We start from the raw sequence: 20,226 nt of genomic DNA, 5'->3' as shown, positions 1-20,226 counted from the left end.
TAGTTATCTCAATACATTTTAAAATTACAAAACCATTTCAATTAAGGTAAAAATAAAACCCTGTAAATATTGGTGAATGCATTCCATTACTTTTAAATTCACACACACTCACCACGCATCACTGTCCAATAAAGTTCTAATAGTGAAATGAATAGATGGTTTCACATTAGAAAATCTACCCATGCAAGGTAACTTGTTAATAAGTTAAGAGAAAATTATATGATCTCACGAATAAATGCATCACAGGTCTTAAAAGTCTTTAATATTTTTTTTAAAAGTTATTTCAAAAGCAAAAATTCTTTATAGAGAAGGGCAACTGATCAAGTTAATAGAGTTTAATGTCCATCTGTTAAGAAGTTTCAATCTCCTCTACTTGAACTCAAACTTCAAGCCACTTTTGATCTATAATTATAGATCTGTTCTCCAGTGCCAACGCATCAGGAATGCTCTATGACCACAGATGAATCACTCAGCCTCCCACCTCAGGCTTTTGTGAAGTTTGTGTGCGTGCATGTGTGTTAAGAGTTTAATCATTCTTTAGCAAATTAGACCATTAAGACCCCAATGGGCAAAGCCTAGATCCAGAGTATACCCAGAAGGAGTTACTGATTAAGGGTCGACCCAAGCAGTCGGCCCAAGAAAAGCTCACAGTGTCTCCATAACTAGGACTAAAAGTTGAACTGGCAAAGAGAAGGGCTCCAGAACATATTTCTAAGGCCAATTATTCTCAGGAAGGCACTTTATTTTTCCAGCCGATCAACCACAAGTTGGTGGGGTGACCCATTAAGCAGTCAACACCGGAAAGGAGCTGCTGCTTCCACAGATTGTGTAAACTGAGGATTAATGCAATTATCAATATCAGGCTGAACGTCTCCTTGGAAACAGCTAAAAATAGCACTTTGAAGAGAAAGCTGCACTGTCTCCCAGCTGCGCCAAGAGACTAACTTGATCCCAGTACAAGGAGTAGGGTTTATTCTGCTGCTGGAACACAGTCTTTCTCCCAAGGATGGCACGCACACTGTGTAATGTTACTGGAATCCAAGGACAGATTTTATAGCGTATGCGTCTTCCTTCCCATGCGAGGCACCAGGAGCAGCCACGCACATGAGGGCTCCCAGTCTGCAGCATGGCCGGGCTCCGGTCTAATGTGGTTAGGAGCCGGCTCACAGGCCTCAGCAATGCCTTACACATTCCAGAGAGGCCTCACAGGGAAGCATCTGCTCTAGAGTTTATTTCCGTAACAGTGGGAACCAAAGAGCTTCACAGGGCTCACTCCTCCCCATCACTGAAAGCTCGGGGGAACTAGTGACATCATTCTGCATTATAAAATCATCACAGGAACTGCTAAGGAAAACCCTAGACAGACAATGTCCTTGAACAATGCAGTTTGTTTCAACAGTTATTAACACAACTACAAACTTCTCAGACTGGTATTCAAAGTTCAATATAACCTATACCAGTATAGCATTTCATTGCTTAAAATCTGCTGTCACATGCATTAGCTCATTTGCTTTTCAAGACAGTTCTACAAGGGGGACATGAGGGTATTTATCCATGTCACATGTAAGAAAATCAAGATTCAGCAAGCTCTCATCTTTACATACAACATGAATTTCTATTCCAACCTGTTACTACCCAACACAAGTCCTCTCTTCTAGACGTCTGATCTCTTGACTTTCAAAACTCACTGTAGTCTTCACTCCATTCTTTTGCTTATGTGAGGAATGCCCCCGTTTCTCTTCTGTGTCTTCCTCCCAAGCGTCCCAACCTAATTCCCTATTTTAGGAGGCTAGCACAAACCGCACCTCCCCTCGCCCCCCCCCCCCCGCCCCTGCTCTCCTCCGCCCCCACAGGCTCTTCCCTCAAGGCAATGCCTCTAACCTGGGGATTCAATTCTGCCTCAAAGGTTATTTATTTTTATTTTAGATTTTATTTACTGATTGTAATAAGAGGAGGGAGAGAGAGAAAGAGCGGGAAGCATCAACTCGCAGTAGTTACTTTTAATATGTGCCTTGACCGAGCAAGCCCAGGGTTTCAAACTAGCAACCTCAGCATTCCAGGCTGACGCCTTATCCACTGCGCCACCACAGGTCAGGCCTCAAAGGTTATTTTTTTAAAAAACTATAAAATAATAAAAGCACTAAAAAAAGTTTGGGATGGTACTGAGTGCTTAAATGGTTTCATGAATTATAAAGCACTGCACAGTTCTTAGGATGTCAAGGCCTCTTCTGACTACACCCTTCCTCCCATGGGGGCTTCCAGAACTCTCCAGGAATCCCTGCCTACGTCAGCCTAGCCACTCCCAGGGTCTGCATGGGCCTTTGCCTCCGTCTGTCCCCCTACAGGTGGGCTTTGCTACAGATGCACATTATGTTCCCGGGGCGATACTTTGTACTCTGCCTGTCCCAGACCTGGAATTAGCCACTGCTCCAAAGAGTCCTGAATCCTTTTAGTGGGAAATGGTATTTAGAAGCCAAGATCTGGGTGCTGGTATATTCATTGTTATTAGGAAGTCAATGTTTGTAGGCCCTCTTGAGAGAAGAAACCCAGAAAGCATATCTTAAACAGAAAAAACAAAAATCTCATGAGTCAAAGCATACAAGCAAAATCTTGCATGTATTCAGTCCTACGAGTGAACACAATAGGGTTCTTCCTCACCTTCTTCCACAGTGAAAACTCTGGTTCCCAGTAATAGCAATATATTTACTCATTTGCTCTACCCTACAGTAAACAAAAAAGTTTCCAAATTACTATGTGAGTGATGAACCTACTATGTAAAGTTCAAGATTATCTCTGCAGTTTTTTCTTTAGAATATATATCCTACTAAGGGCATAGAGCCACAGCACTGTGTCTAAACTTAGGGGAATTATTTCCTCTATGGAATCAATTTAACATACTTATGTTAATATGCAATCAATTTGATATATGTGTAGTCACATTAATTTGTTTCTGTTTGTAATCCATTTTAAGGCTTAATTTTTTCCTTCCTAATTATGCAATATTTGAATGTGTAAGTAACTTGCACAGTTAAAAACTCAGTACTAGGTAGAACTTTTGATGTAGCAAAGAGAGGAGGTTGCCAAATTCTCTAACCCAAATGCAAGTATAAAACTGGATAAAATGATCAAAAACAACCGAGTGCTCTGGAAATTGATCAGTCTTACAACAGTGAGTAATACTTTTTCTTTCTTTTTTTTTTTTTGTATTTTTCTGAAGTTGGAAACAGGGAAGCAGTCAGACAGACTCCCGCATGCGCCCGACAGGGATCCACAGGCACGCCCACCAAGGGGCGATGCTCTGCCCATTTGGGCGTGGCTCTGTTGCAACCAGAGCCATTTAGTGCCTGAGGCAGAGGCCACAGAGCCATCCTCAGCACCTGGGCCATCTTTGCTCCAATGGAGCCTTGGCTGTGGGAGGGGAAGAGAGAGACAGAGAGGAAGGAGAGGGGGAGGGGTGGAGAAGCAGATGGGCGCTTCTCCTGTGTGCCCTGGCCGGGAATCAAACCCAGGACTCCTGCACGTCAGGCCGATGCTCTACCACTGAGCAAACCGGCCAGGGTTCGGTGAGTAATACTTTTTCATAAAAACGACTGAACTTCAGGAGATAACCATGGAAAGCTGAGGCATACTGCTAGGGGCTGATCCCCTTCTTCCGCCAGTCATTCAGCATGTGGTTCTAACCAGCAAGGTAGTATAACTGAATAACCAATTTTACTGCTGGAGGAGGCTGACTCGATTCCAAGTAGGAGGAAGAATAATCATGCCCAGTAGTGTTGTCAGTAATGTCATCGAGTGGCAAACAAATGGGGAAAGTATGGGTTCCACTAATCTGCAGTCCCAGTCCTGGCCGGGCAAACAAGAGAAGCGTGCACCAGACAGAAATGTAACAGGAAGATATAAGAGGAGACGCAGAAGCGCAGAGTAAGGTCTTCAAATAGCCTCGGCTGACTGGAGACGGTGTGCACGCTCGGGAAGAACAGCGAGGGCAGGAGCTCCTCCCACATCCTCGTCCTTTCAGGAGCCTGTGGAGGACAGAGAGGGTCCCGCTGGGGCACACAGACCCAGTGACGGCAAGTGGAGGTCCTGCTGGCTTGAGGTGTCTGAACATAATCTATGACCAGTTACTGGCTGACCACTAAGATGCACAGAAACAGGCACGACCCCAAGAAAGCCAGACTTTAAAACAAAACAAAACAAGAAAATGACAAAAACAAAACCCAGCCGAGCAGAGCAATCATTAGGGGGTCACATACCCCAGGGGAAATAGATTATATAGCTTAAGTCCACGTAAATTATTAAACCAACACATATACAAAAGAGCAACAATAAAAATAACTGGCAGGCCGAGGGTGTCAGAATTCAGTCACTATAGTATTACTTAAATGTCCATTTCAACAAAAAACTGTAAGATATACAGAGAGAAAAGTCTAACCCATGGAAAAAAGCAGTCAATAGAAACATCTGAGTATTCACAGATGTTATGCCTAGCTAAGACTTGAAAGTACACATAAATATGGTCAAAGAACTAAAGGAAATTAAGGGCTTAATTGAGAGCATGATAACAACTAAAAAAATAGAGAACCATAATAAACAAATAGAAATTATTTTAAAAAGAAAAAAAAACAAAGCTGAAAAGGTCAATAACTGCAATGAAAGATTCGTAGAGGGGCTCAACAGCAGATGTGAACTGGCATGAGAAATAAGTAAACAAAGTTAGAGCAACAGACATCCTATCTGAAGGACTAAAAACAGAAAACATGAAAAATAAATAAATAAACGAACAAAGCCCTCACAATATATGTGATGGAAATCCTAGGAGAGATAAAGGGACAGAACAAATATTTAAAGAAATAAAGACTAAATTTTTTTTGAATAATGGGTTATCTAAAAATTCAAGAAGCTCAGTGAACCCAGTTACATACATCCATATCTAGAGACATAAGAGTCAAACTCTTAAAGATGAAGACAAACTCTAAACACAACAAGGAAAAATAGAACTATTATAGCTGATTTCTCACCAGAAAAATAGAGGCCAGAGGCAGTGTGATGACATATTCAGAATGGTGCAATAATAAAAACTGTCAACCAAGACGAAGATATTTAGCAAGGCCATACCTAAAATGAAGTTCACAGGTAAAGAGAGAGGGTATTTGCTACTACCAACCCTGCCTAACCAGATATACTCAAATCAACACGAAGAAATGAAGAGCATTAGAAATGCTAAATACATAAAAGGCTCTATAAAGGTATTATTTTTCTCTTTTAATGTCTTTAAAAGACAAAACAGTAATATAAGTAGTTAGTATGACACCATATGGTTAGGCTTACAACATATATGTTAATACAATGTATCTGATGATAGCACAAATGAGGGGAGGAAATGGAGCTATACTAAAGCAAAGTGCTATCTTCTACTGGAATCACATAATTATTAAGCTAAGCTGTAACAAAGATGCATAACATAATGCATACAGCAACTACTGAGAAAACTTAGCTAAGAAGCAGTTTAAAGATTAGAAATACTAAAATGGCATACTGAAAAAATCTAACAAAGGAAGGCATAATAGTTAGAAACAGGTATTAAAAAGACAGACATGTAGAAGACAAAATGGCCGATGTAAATTCAACCATATTATTAAACACATGAAATATGAATGACCTAAAAGCACCCAATCAAACCAGAGAGTGTCAGATTGGATTTAAGAAAAGCCAAACCATACTGTATACCTCAAACTAAAAATAATATTGAATGTAAAAAACTAAGTCAAAAACAAAAAATAAAGAAGATCCGAGCACATGCTGTCTGTAAGACACATTTTAGATCCAAAGAAACAAATAGGCCGACAGTAAAAGGGCAGAAAAAAATATACCATGCAAACAGTAACCATAAGAGAGGCGAGTGGCTGTCTTAATTCAGGCTGCTATCACAAATTACCATGGATTGGGTGGCTTAAAGCCAAAGCCAAAGTCTAGATACAACAAGAAACACAACAAGAAAACATTTATTTCTCCCAGTTCTGGAGGCGGGGAAGTCCAAAACCAAAGTGCTGGAAGATTCGGTGTCTGGGGAGGGCCAACTTCCTGGGCTGTAAGGGGCTTCTCACTGTAAGCAGAACGGTCCAGGGAGCTCTCTTCAATCTCTCAGTAGGGTATCAACCCCAAACACAAGAGCGCCACCCTCATGATCTAATCACTTTCCAAAGGCTCTGTCTCCTAATACCATTACACAGGGAGTTCGTTTTTAACATAAAAAATTTTGGGGGGGGGGGGGCGAAAAACATTCAGTTTACAGTAATGCTTATAGTAATAGCAGACAAAATAAGCTTTATAACAATAAGCATTACTAGAGACAATAAGGAATATATTTCATGATGATAAAAGGTTCAATAAATCAGAAAAACCTAATAGTTATAAATGTATATGCAACTAACAGCAGCTATAAAATAAAATATGGCAGAATTCAAGAGAAAGTCCAACATTGTTAGAGATCTCAATACTCCATCATAAAATGACAAAATTAGAAAACACATGGAGAAATAAAACAGAAAATGTACAATTTAACACATTGTTGAAAATATACATCCACATAACTACTACTCAGAAAAGGAGAACAAATTGTCAGAACCTCAGAAGATTCCCATGTGCCCCCTCCAAACTCAAAACCCCACCTCTCAAACCCCTACCCAACAGCCCCAGCTAAATACTCAATTTGTTTTTCATAAATTAAGTTGAAGGATAATTTATGGATAATTGACAGATTAGCATTCCTCTACAACAGTGTAGAATTCACTTATGCCTGCTTCCTGGGGGGAAATGTGTTCAAAAAAGATTTTAAAAAAATCTTAAAGGTTCCAAACCCCCAAAGGTATTTTGCAGTCTACACTCATGTTGATCTGTAGTTTACAAATGTATATATATGCCTTCTATCATTATTATTTTTACAGAGCTAGAGAGAGAGTCAGAAGGAACAGAGAGAGATGAGAAGTATCAATCATTATTAGTTTTTCGTTGCGACACCTTAGTTGTTTGCTGACTGCTTTTCTCAAGTCCCCGCCTTGACCTGGGGACTACAGCAGACCAAGTTACCCCTTGCTCAAACCAGCGACCCTGGGTCCAAGCTGGTGAGCTTTGCTCAAACCAGATGAGCCCGGGGGGTCCCGAACCTGGGTCCTCCACTCTATCCACTGCGCCACTGCCTGGTCAGGCCATTCTATCATTATTAAGTGCTAAAAGCTTGCACTGAATACATTTAAAAGTATTCTCTTAAATAATCCTGCAGTGAGCATGTGTCCAATAGACAACAGGGAGAAAGCCAAGAGGTTCACATGCACAACTTTCAGGTTATAAATGTATCAGCAGCTCTCTGCTGCCCCTTGCAGCTTTGTAAAGTAATTGCTACAGAATAAAAAGCATAAACCAGAGGTTCCCCAACTTTTTGAAGTCGGGGCGCATTTAAAATCCTACAAATAATTGTAGGCACACTATATACAAATTTCTCAGAAATATGTTATAATAATTCAGTCAAATATTAAAGAAAAAATATATCAAGTCCAAGCGTGCTTTTATGGTAATTAAACAAAATAAATACGACAAAATGAGGAACCCGATGTGTCCTTCAATGTCTGGGTATATATTTGAAAGGCAAACTCTCATTTCCTCGTCAATACATTGAAGAATTCCTCTCCTTTTACTCTTGTGTTGAGTGCAGAAACCCCCACCATACATATCATCTTAACCTTACACCCAAGGATAGAAGAAACTCGCCTCCAGTCTTTCCGGGGAACATGGGAAGTCCAGCACCACAGCTTAACAGCCTTTTACAATCTAATCAGGCAAGTGAGGTGGGGGGTTGGGCAGACTGTCAGCTTACAGCCAATTCCCCACACTTCTGTCCCCCCAAAATCTAAATCTAAACTCCAAAAACCCTGTTGGTTTTTTGGTCCCCTACAGGCACATATTTCTCTGGAATACCATAGGGTACACCAGTGTGCCCTGGCGCACACTTTGAGAACCACTGGCATACATTTTTAAATCAAGCATTGTCACCCAGAGATCAACCACATCTGGGTAAAAAGAAGGGTTAAAAAAAGGACATACTTGCTAAAGGGCTGGAAAATAGAGACACATGCAACAAAACTTTCTGCTTTAGTCCAATCTAGGTGGGATGAGAAAACTATACAATGAAAGGACTAGGGATACTACTGGTCCAATACATTATTCTGAAAACTAAACGAAAGCTCGAGTTCTGTTTTCTTTGAAATCAGACAGCACTTGCTTCCACACAAAGGACAAGTCTGTTTTTCCCACAAATCACTTTTAGAAGCCCAGTAGAAGTCGGGAGGGAGGGTCTCTGGATTTAAACTGTAGTTGGAATCTGACTCTCATTAAGTCTTATTCTTCTGAGGAAACAGGACTAAGCTATGAAAAATTAATCTGGGAAATACTCCCTTGTTTCTTTTTCTTTTTCTTTTTTGTATTTGTCTGAAGTTGGAAACAGGGAGAGACAGTCAGACAGACTCCCGTATGCGCCCGACCGGGATCCACCCGGCACGCCCACCAGGGGGTGATGCTCTGCCCATCTGGGGCATCGCTCTGTTGCAACCAGAGCCATTCTAGAGCCTGAGGCAGAGGCCACCGAGGCATCCTCAGCGCCCAGGCCAACTTTGCTCCAATGGAGCCTTGGCTGCGGGAGGGGAAGAGAGAGACAGAGAGGAAGGAGAGGGGGAGGGGTGGAGAAGCAGATGAGCGCTTCTCCTGTGTACCCTGGCCGGAATCGAACCCGGGACTCCTGCACAACAGGCCAATGCTCTACCACTAAGCCAACCGGCCAGGGCTACTCCCTTGTTTCTTAAGTCAGAAAATTCTATTTCCAAACACTCATTTTCACAGAAATAAATTTTATTTTGTTACTGCTTAAATTCTGCCAAATAAGTAAGTCCTTTTTAGACTTGAGCACAGATGAGGGTTAAAACATCCCATTAGTAACAATTCTTCTGATGTTAGATGCAGTCAATATGACGGTGAGATCATTACTTTGTTTTGAAGTTGAGTCATCTGTGTCGGTCTGGCTCTCTGTCTCCCAAGTGTGGCCACAGTTCTAATATCAAAATGGCCTGAGGATGCTGGTTACCAAAGCCAGTTCCTGGCTGCCACCTCACAAGGCTGTGGTAGCAAACATTTCTCAGAGCTTGGCATGGTTAAAAAGTGGGCTCTGATTCATAGGCACAGTGAAGTCTGAGAAGCACTTAGAACAGGGGTCAGGAACCTATGGCTCGCGAGCCAGATGTGGCTCTTTTGATGGCTGCATCTGGCTCACAGACAAATCTTTTTTTTTTTTTTTTTGTATTTTTCTGAAGCTGGAAACGGGGAGAGACAGTCAGACAGACTCCCGCATGCGCCTGACCAGGATCCACCCGGCACGCCCACCAAGGGCGAGGCTCTGCCCACCAGGGGGCGATGCTCTGCCCCTCCGGGGCGTCGCTCTGCCGCGACCAGAGCCACTCTAGCGCCTGGGGCAGAGGCCAAGGAGCCATCCCCAGCGCCCAGGCCATCTTTGCTCCAATGGAGCCTTGGCTGCGGAAGGGGAAGAGAGAGACAGAGAGGAGGGGGGGGTGGAGAAGCAAATGGGCGCTTCTCCTGTGTGCCCTGGCTGGGAATCGAACCCGGGTCCCCCACACGCCAGGCCGACGCTCTACCGCTGAGCCAACCGGCCAGGGCCTCACAGACAAATCTTTAATAAAAAAATAATAACGTGCCTGATCGGGTGATGGCGCAGTGGATAGAGCATCGGACTGGGATGCAGAGGACCCAAGTTTGAGACCCTGAAGTCGCCAGCTTGAGCCCAAGGTCGCTGGCTCCAGCAAGGGGTTACTCGGTCTACTGAAGGCCCGCAGGTCAAGACACGTATGGGAGAGTAATCAATGAACAATTAAGGTGTCGCAATGCGCAACGAAAAACTAATGATTGATGCCTCTCATCTCTCCGTCCTTGTCTATCCCTCTCTGACTCTCTCTCTGTTTCTGTAAAAAAAAAAAAAAAAGGTAAAATCAATAAATTAAAAAAATAATAATAATGTTAAAAATATAAAATATTCTCATGTATTACAATCCATTCATTTCCTACCGCTCATGTTCATGGTTGCGGGTGGCTGGAGCCAATCACAGCTGTCCGCTGGGATAACACCAAATTTTTATTGGATAATGTGTAGTAACGTACATGGGTCGTTGTACGGCTCTGACGGAATTAATTTTAAAATATGTGGCTCTCTCAGCCAAAAAGGTTCCCGACCCCTGACTTAGATACACAAAGGGATCCTCCTTAATAAACACAGAAAACACCAAATGACACTAATCCTTCCATCAGCAGATGATCTGAAGATATATCACTAACTTCCAAATGTCCCCTGGTTTAAATTCAGGATCAGAAATCTAAGGTCTCTTCCAGTTTTTAAATTCTAGGATTTCATTTAATCCCTTGTCAACAGCATTTATAAACCCAATACTGGTAAACTCTAAGAACTTAATAAATATGGCAACCTTAGTTCAAAAGGAAGCCCATTAGAAGTGAAAAGGGAAACAATAAATCAGACAGATTTTCTTATGAGGTTAACAGAATATGAAGGCCACTGGAGAAAAGTTACTGAAACAACCAAGAGAATGTTCTCTGCAAGCATGCCCAATCTTACAACATGGATAACATAAAAATAACATAGTGAGGGAGCAGAAACATGGAAATCAAAAGCATTAAATAACAAAGGATTTAAGAAAAATGAGAGAGAGGTAAAGCATGGATATAAAACCTCTCTGTTTTAAACCAACACTTCAGTAATGGTTCCTGGTTAAAAATAAAACATCCTTAAAGGAACAACAATCCTTTACTTTTTCAGAATCTAAGGAAAATGTTTAATTTAAAAAGATACTATTATTTTACCCAAGCTATTGCATCAGGCCTTCATATTCATTTTGAAATATCCCCTAATTTTTGTGAGCAGTATCTATCTTGACTGAATGAGATAAAATCTCTTGACTTGTAACGCCAATTACTGGCAGTCGTGGGAATGATAACTATACCGTTCACTCACCAGCTACACATTTAATGAAGAAAGGCTATGTGCAAGGATATGACTGTGGTTCTCAAACTTTTAGTGTGCATATAATTGCCCAGGGAACTCCACTGAAGCCTAAGAACTCCACTGTGACAAGTTGCCCATAAAAGGTGATTCTCTTGCAGGATCAATACCACCACAATACAGTACATTCCATAGGTCCCAACACTACAAGCATTTTTGTGTCATAATATTATAGGAACAATTCTCATCTACCAGATCTGTCCTTCGCCTCAGCCAAGCATTTCAGAATCACTTGTTTTCTAGATATAGTACATCTCAAATGTTAGTGGAAATCCCATTCTCTTGGGCTGTCATATCTACATTTAGGTTTTCAAATAGTTAAGATTTGTTGCTGAAACAAACACACAGTGCTTAAGAGATTTTGCCTGTTTTTACCAAATCTTACGCTTTCCTCTTCCTTAATTACTCTTGGTTTATGAGTTCTGCTGAGAACTGCTCTGAGCTTGGATTATCCTCTCAGCTTCAGGGCAAGTCAAGTGAGCCGGAATAACAGACTGTGGCTACTAAGAGTCTCACGGTCCACCCACTGAGCTAACCGCTGCCTTAGACTTTGGCTACTGATACTTGATTCTGCCCAGAGAGAGACATTCAGCAATACACCGATCTCAAGGCATTTCTCTCCCACATCCTCTAGGCAGTGGTCCCCAACCCCCGGGCTGCGGACCAGTGAAAGAATAACTAACTTACATTATTTCCGTTTTATTTATATTTAAGTCTGAACGATGTTTTATTTTTAAAAAATGACCAGATTCCCTCTGTTACATCCGTCTAAGACTCACTCTTGACGCTTGTCTCAGTCACGTGATACATTTATCCATCCCACCCGAAAGGCTGGTCCGTGAAAATATTTTCTGACATTAAACCAGTCCGTGGCCCAAAAAAGGTTGGGGACCACTGATCTAAGGTCAGCTTTATGTGCTTTTGGTAAAAACTCCATCTTGGTTGTCAAGAATCAACTTTTATTAATATTCTCAACATGGAATAACTCTTGCTGTTGATTTTTAACTATTTTTTTTGTATTTTTCTGAAGTGAGAAGTGGGGAGGCAAAGAGACAGATTCCCACATGCGCGTGACTGGGATCCACCTGGCACACCCACTAGGAGGTGGCGCTCTGCCCATCTGGGCCATTGCTCTGGCAACTGGAGCCATTCTAGTGCCTGAGGCAGAGGCCATAGAGCCATCCTCAGTGCCTGGGCCAACTTTGCTCCAATGGAGCCTTGGCTGCGGGAGGGGAAGAGAAAGACAGAGGAGTGGGGGAGGGTGGAGAGGCAGATAGGCGCTTCTCCTGTTTGCCCTGGCCTGGAGTCGAACCCAGGACTTCCACACGCCGGGTTGACGCTCTACCGCTGAGTCACTTGGCCAGGGCCTTTCTTGCTGTTGATTTTAATGCAACACATGCTTACAGTAAAAAAATATTATAAAATTACATTAAAAAAAATCCCATCAAGATCAGATTCCTCAACGCTACCTATTTTTCATAATTTAGTGTCGCTCCTTCTAAGCTTTTATGTATAAACTTCTTTTCACAGAGTTCTTTACTGGAAATGAATCACCACTGACTGTTCCATAACCTAACACCCTCTTGTGTGTCTCTCTGCTCTTGGTCCTCACACCAAACCCTTCCTGTGACCAAGGAGCTCCAACTCTATGAGGAACACCAGGGGGTGTACTACTACACTTTAACTCAATTCTGACAGCACCTCCGTGGAAATAGCACCAGATCCCACAGGATATGGGGCTCCATCCAAGATGGGCCCTACTCCACCCCCACTTCAACTCTAAGTCTCTCTTCCTTCTCTAGAAGTGGGGGTGGTGTGGGTGGGGCTGAAAGCTCCAACCTCTCAGCCAGACCTCCTTAGGGGCTTTCCTGAAGTCACCTTGTTAACTTAGGCGCTTGTTATGAATAAAACACACCTTTCTCTCTCATCACTTAGAAAATTCCAAGGATTTTAGGTATTCTGTACCAGGAACGGGACAAACACCAAATATATGTTTCTTTTTTTTTTTTTAAAGGACTTTATTTATTCCATTTTTAGAGAGAAGAGAAAGAGAGAGGCAGGGGGAAAGAGAGAGAGAGAGAAGGGGGAGAAGCAGGAAGCAGGCAAGCCCAGGGTTTCGAACCGGCAACCTCAGCATTCCAGGTTGACGCTTTATCCACCGTGCCACCACAGGTCAGGCCCAAATATATATTTCTTATCACAAATCATCCTATCACACCTGCTTAATTCACTTAACACTACATTACAGGAATTTTCCCACATCATTGCTAAGACTTAGCTCCTTTTTAATGACTTCAACTCTACACTACTGCATAAATATGCCAGAAATATTTAAAGTAATGCCTTCCATTTAACATCATTTCTAGTTTTCCAAAATTATGATGCTGTAACACCCCTTTCTATACACATCTGTGCATGTCTTCAATGACTTCCTTAAAATAAATGACTAAAAGAACCAGAGGTTTGAAGCTGTGCTGTCCATGTCACCCCAATAAACTCAATAATATCTAATACAGTAGTGGTTTTCAACCTTTTTACACTTGGGGATCGGTGAAAACTGGAGAATTATTTCAGGGACCACCAAGGTAGAAATCACCCCGAGCATAAACAAATTCAATTAAAATCACTGGGTCTATAATCTTCATACGACACCAGGGTGGGTAACTCTTTAGTGGACCGGAACGAAATTTCTGGTGGACTGGTCCACAGACTGGCAGTTGAAAAACACTGCAATGCAGTGCTCACTAGCCACATGTAACTACTTAAATTAACTAAAATAAAAAGTTTAAAAATTCCGTTTCTCAGCTGTACTTGCCACATTTCAAGAGCTCGACAGCCAGGTAACTGTTGAAACGTCGTACGGGATGGCCAGCGGCTGCCAGACTGGGCAGTAAATGCAGAACACGTGCATCACTGCAGAAGGGTCTACTGACAGCTGCGATTTATTTTTATTTATTTTTTTTATTTTTATTTTTTTTTCTTCATTTTTCTGAAGCTGGAAACAGGGAGAGACAGTCAGACAGACTCCCGCATGCGCCCGACCGGGATCCACCCGGCACGCCCACCAGGGGCGGTGCTCTGCCCCCCAGGGGGCGATGCTCTACCCATCCTGGGCGTCGCCATATTGCGACCAGAGCCACTCTAGCGCCTGAGGCAGAGGCCACAGAGCCATGCCCAGCGCCCGGGCCATCTTTGCTCCAATGGAGCCTTGGCTGCGGGAGGGGAAGAGAGAGACAGAGAGGAAAGCGCGGCGGAGGGGTGGAGAAGCAAATGGGCGCTTCTCCTGTGTGCCCTGGCCGGGAATCGAACCCGGGTCCTCCGCACGCTAGGCCGACGCTCTACCACTGAGCCAACCGGCCAGGGCGACAGCTGCGATTTAAAGAAAAGTACATAGAGAATCCAATACCTGTGTCCCACATAAATGACACAGCAATGTAAATTCCCAATAGGACTTCCTACATCCTCCTTTTTCAACATCAGATCAATGTTTTGATCTGATAGATGAGACATGTTTAATTTACATTTACATTATTAGGAAGGCTAAGTCTTTTCATGTTTTGGCCATTTATGCTTATTTTTGTTGTTGTTGAGCTTATTTTTGTTGTTGTTGAATTATCTGAACTCTATTTTAAGAGTCCAGTTTAAAGATACCGTTCCCAATAACCTATAAAACCTAACTGTGGTTTCGACAGACATGAGCAGAGGACCACAGGCCAGGCACAGAAGGCCACGAGGGCGGAAAGCCCCAGGTGCCTAGCAACGGGCAAACCTGGGAAAACAAGGACCTCGCCCCCCGCGTGGCCTTTCCTCCCTTAGCTGCTCACGGGGTTTGGACCCTGATTTCACACTCCTGGTCACGGAATTGAGACTCTCCCCTGACCCTTCCTCTCCTGGCATATTGCTGGCTGTGTGGCTTTAGACCCTCTTAGAGAAGGAACAAACAGGAAAGCTAAAGAAAGCACTTAAGTATTAACCCCCAGAGATAGCATCTAGGCTTCAAGTTGTGTTTCAGCTCCAGGCCCAGAAAAGCAGCAAAACCAGACAAAGAAAAGCCACGGCTGACCTCAGGACTAGCTGCACTGACTTATGACCCCTTGCCTTGGCACGGCACCGCCCAATCAGCGAAGAGCCCTGAAAGAACACACCGGCAAAGCTGATGAATATTCTATTGAGACCCTCCCCTGGGACCTCCCTCAGATCCCCGCCCTCTTTCTCCTATGCTCTAAGGCACCCCAAGAGACTTGTGACCAGGGAACCAGGGGCCCGCTCGTCCTGGGCTGACCCCTGACCCTGTCCCCTTTTCTTTATTCCTGCACAGCCAATAAATTCGTCCTTTACTTGCTGCATTTTGTCTCTTGAATTTTTTCTCTCCAGATGACAATAATGGAGGTCCCGTCTCACCCCTGTAGCATAACCATATGTGCTGCAAGAGACATTTCAACTGTTTTTGCTGGTTTACTAATAATAATTTCACAAAGATATTTATCAAAACAGCATAAAAATAACTGAGTGGTACCACAGTTAGCTAAAGGGAGCCTGAACTCTCATAGGTTGTTTTCTTACAGCAGAGTTAGATTTACATTTCTATAAAATAACAATGGCTATCAGCGCAGCACAGTATTTCCAGGAGATATTGTTACAAACTTTCAAACTAAGCTATAAAAACATGGCTTCATATATAAAATATAAAACGTTCATATTGTAAAAGTGACTGTGTCTATACGGAAGCCCGGAACAAGAAAAACCAACCCGTGGGATAGGAACCAGAGCAGTGGTTCCCTGGGCTGGTGGGGTCGGGAAAAGGAATGAATGGTCCGACACACAGAGGGAGCTTCTGGCATGATGGAAATGTTTTCTTTTTTTTCTTTTTTTACAGGGACAGAGAGTGAGAGAGAGGGATAGACAGGGACAAACAGGAACAGAGAGAGATGAGAAGCATCAATCATCAGTTTTTCGTTGCGACACCTTAGTTGTTCATTGATTGCTTTCTCATATGTGCCTTGACCGCGGGTCTTCAGCACACCGAGTAATGCCTTGCTCGAGCCAGCGACCTTGGGTCCAAGCTGGTGAGCTTTTGCTCAAACCAGATGAGCCTGAGCTCAAACTGGAGACCTCAGGGTCTTGAACCTGTGTCCTCAGCTTCCCAGTCTGACACTCTATCCACTGTGCTACCACCTGGTCAGGTAGAAATGTTTTCTTTCTTTCTTTTTTTCTTTTCTGAAGCTGGAAACGGAGAGACAGTCAGACAGACTCCCGCATGCGCCCAACCGGGATCCACCCGGCACGCCCACCAGGGGCGATGCTCTGCCCCTCCGGGGCATCGCTCTGCCACAACCAGAGCCACTCTAGCGCCTGGGGCAGAGGCCAAGGAGCTATCCCCAGCACCCGGGCCATCTTTGCTCCAATGGAGTCTTGGCTGCGGGAGGGGAAGAGAGAGACAGAGAGGAAAGCGCGGCGGAGGGGTGGAGAAGCAAATGGGCGCTTCTCCTATGTGCCCTGGCCGGGAATCGAACCCGGGTCCCCCGCACGCCAGGCTGACGCTCTACCGCTGAGCCAACCGGCCAGGGCCAGAAATGTTTTCTTGATAGAGGTGTGAGTTACATAGGTGTATACAGCTGTCAAAACTCAATGAATTGTACACATTAGAACATAAAGTTTTACCATATGTAAATTATCTCAATTTTTAAAAGTTCAACAATATTATTCTCTTTAGAATATTCACTTTAAATAGGCAATACAAATATTTTTAAATATTTCTAGAACTTACAATGTGATTTTCTGGTTGAGACAAAAAATTTTTTGTTAAATTGGCAACTGAGTGCAGGGTATGTATAATACTTGAGCCAAACCACTGAACTATCAAACCGATGACACTGTAGAAAATTCACTATAATATCAAGACAAAATACATTAAGGCATCAGAAAAGCGTTGCTACCATTTAACACAGGTTTTTCTAAAAAGCCTGCACCAGTGATATGAAAGCTCAATCACTCACAGTCTGGAAAACCATTTCCCTAATGTTATCAAACAGCACTTGATTTAATTTTCTGAGCCATTTCTACTGACGTGGTTTGTCGACCTGGCTTGTTCTGGCCCTCTACCTTCCTCCTCTGGTGGCACACACCAGCACAAAAGCCGACACGTGATTTAACAGTGACAAGTGACCAAGAGAAGATGCTCCTCCCATCTCTGGCTACTGCCCGGCTCCCACTGTCACTGCACATTGATCATCTCAGCCCATCACCAATCTATCAACCTGTTCAACGAGTGAGCTCCTCAGAGGCTAAACTACAAATCTTGCTCAAGTTCTTTCCAGACAAAGTCAGGTACTACAGTAACTCTTCAAACCCCTGATTATGAGATCAGAAGTATGTGGAGGACAGACACCAAGACCTGTGTCTCCAAAAGTGAAAGCTTGCCCAGTTAATGGGGCCCCGAGGCCAAGCAGCAGAAAGGCGTACGTTTTATTAATTATTAATTTATCGGCTCTGTAGGAAAACAGCTAATTTTGCTATTAAATTCTACATTATATTTCTTTTGGCTTTGTAATCAAACAGATCTGGGTTTGATAATCAGTTCTGACATTTATTAGATGTGTGATCTTGGGCAAGTTATTTGACTGCTCTATACTCTGTTCTTTTACAAGGAATGCTAAGTTTGCTTCATAAGGTGTGTTGTAAAGATTAAGTGAAAATACAAGTAATATTTTAAGGTTAGTGGCTGGCACTATAGTGCTTAGATTCTAGCTACCATCATACACAATTCTGTTCCTTGAGAATGCTGTGTAAATGACACAAGCCTCAGTCACTACCCTCTGTAACCAAACCACCATCAAGCAGTCATTGTTTTTGCCAACAAGGGACTAACATAACAGGCAGCATTCCATATCTGACAAGACAATGTCCATTTATTACATGAATATCAGCAGCCAAGCATAGATAAGGTCACAAAAAAGCTAGAAGGTCTATATACAAGTTAGAAAATAGTTATAGAATCAACATAAGAAATCAAAGTTCACAGAAAAAAAAAGGAAATCTTTTTGCTAAGGAGACACACTCTATGCTGCACTTCTAAAACAATAAAGACACAAAGAGCAAGCTATTCTTAACCACAGACAAAGCAATCTATGATAGTGTCAGCCACATTCATCCACCTTAAAAAGCAGTTTATGCAGTGGATTATGCACAATAAAATATTTACCTGTTTCTCTTCATCTGGCATGTTTTTTTCTAGTTCTATTAGGTATTCTTCATCGAGTTCAGAGGAATTCACATCCTCATCAGGTTTGTTCTCAACCTTGCCCACTCCTGGTTCCTCCTCAAAGGAGGCACTACAGTCATGAAAATGCTCCTCTTCTCCCTGGTCCTCCTGGGGATGGGATTCAACATCCCTGGGCAGCTTGCTCGGGGGCTGGTGATCTTTGGGATTAGAAACCGGAGGGCTAGCACACTCTGCTTCCTGGGGATCTGTGACTTTCAAGCCATTGAACAGATCCTCTGGGACCCTACAGTCTTCTGACTTCTCCCCCATGCTGAATCAGCGAGGGAGGAGAAGCTGGCTCTGGGAAAAGAGAAAACATGCTAAGTAATGGTGCTTAGATTAGAAACAATCCTATGACATTTAAACAACCTTCTGCACCAAAGCTCAAAACACTCCCTAACTTCCTTTCATTAGAATTCATTATAGAAAAATAGGTCATCATAAGCCCATAATTAATGCCAAATGTCATTTTAACTGATATCCATTAAAGAACTTCCTTTTAGCCCTCAGAACTTCCGATAAGTGACAAAAGAGACCAATTTTAACGTGACTGCTCGCATTTAACTTTCCACTGCTTGCATATTGTCGGGATAGGAAAAAAAAATAGGCAGAAGCTAAAAACAATAGCAAGATAAAAGAAGTGACTCTAACCTTTATTCGAATGGGTTTATAACGAATAGCCAGGTCCCAAATTAGAAAATACACCCTACTTTTCAGCACCACCAAACAAAAGTCAAGAATAAGTTTCTTGTGGAGCTCAAAATGCAATCCGCGTCCAGTAATCATCACCTTCACCCAGATCCGTGAGACGGAGCCCATACAGGTTACAGCGGAAGGGGAGCCCTGGCGCAGGTGATCCAAACCAGGCACTAAGTAAGAGTGGTTCTCAACCCCACCTGCACAACGTGACACCTGGGACGCTTAAGCCCAGATCTTCTCCAGAGTTTGATGTATTAGTTTGGCGTTGGGTTAGGCAGGGCTACTGTGTTTTTAAAAAGGCGTCCCAGGTGACGCTAATGAGCAGCCAACTGAGAACCACTGCGGAGAAGCTGAGTCAGACCGTCACAGCCTCACACCTCTGGTCGCAGTAACACCACGACAACGACCCCAGTATTGCACCAAGAGCCCGAATTCGCCCCAGCTGGTCCCAAGCAAACTTAAAACAGCAAGGTCTTCACAGCAAGACTTCGCTTACACAATGTTTTGTTCCTCCCCGCGCCCCTGGGAGAACTGGGAGAACGCAGGAGTGAAGGCTCCCGGATTAAAAAGAGACCACCCCGCGTTTCCCAACAGTTCGTCCCCTACCTGCCTCCCTCACCACCACCTAGAAAGACCCAGGTGCCTACCCACAGTTTCGCGGACCCTCTCTTCTTCACCTTTCCGAGCTTCTGAGATCCTCTCCTTCCGCTCAGTGAAAGTGCATTTTCTTCGGCGCCGACCAATAGCGTCACTGTTGACAGAGCATTCTGGGAAATGTAATGGAACGTCGCTGTGTGACGTCACGTGCGGACAGAAATATAGATGACGGCTGCCATATTGGGTTACGGCAACAGTCCGCGTTAGCGCGTAGAAAAAAAAGGGAGAGAGAAAGGGTATGTCTCCGGTGTTCCTTTAATTCCTTCACTGTGCCTTTTCTCGTGCTGGCAATGTATAGAGGAATCCTGAAGTGTAAACCTTGTCCAAAAATAAACTCTTTCCTCTGATGAGCCTTTCAAAGGCTCCTAACAGCTTTCATCATAGTGCAGGTTATTTGCCTTTTCTATACTCAGCTAGCTCATCATTGATAGTGGAGTTTTCCAGGGGCTACGTGTCCTGTGAAAGAACAATGCACCGAATG

General features: G+C 43.2%; 1 protein-coding gene across 3 annotated transcripts in view; it reads right to left on the bottom strand.

The window, feature by feature from the left end:
• TTC1 (tetratricopeptide repeat domain 1) overlaps positions 1–19,828 on the bottom strand; it is a 44,631-nt gene extending 24,803 nt beyond the window's left edge. The window contains exons 1-2 of one of the 3 annotated variants that reach the window (XM_066273181.1): positions 19,736–19,828; positions 18,330–18,689 (exon numbers count right to left, since the gene is read on the bottom strand). In XM_066273181.1, the coding sequence (XP_066129278.1) occupies positions 18,330–18,659 (330 nt within the window). In that variant the 5' untranslated portion in view covers positions 18,660–18,689; positions 19,736–19,828. The remainder of the gene's footprint in view (positions 1–18,329; positions 18,690–19,735) is intronic. The other 2 variants (XM_066273182.1, XM_066273183.1) reach the window with 2 other exon arrangements.
• Between the last annotated feature and the right edge of the window lie 398 nt (positions 19,829–20,226).

This window comes from Saccopteryx bilineata, chromosome 4 (assembly GCF_036850765.1).
Source record: "Saccopteryx bilineata isolate mSacBil1 chromosome 4, mSacBil1_pri_phased_curated, whole genome shotgun sequence".
Lineage (NCBI taxonomy): Eukaryota > Metazoa > Chordata > Mammalia > Chiroptera > Emballonuridae > Saccopteryx > Saccopteryx bilineata.
The sequence above is the reverse complement of the archived record's forward strand: the minus strand, read 5'-3'. Positions and strand labels throughout refer to the sequence as shown.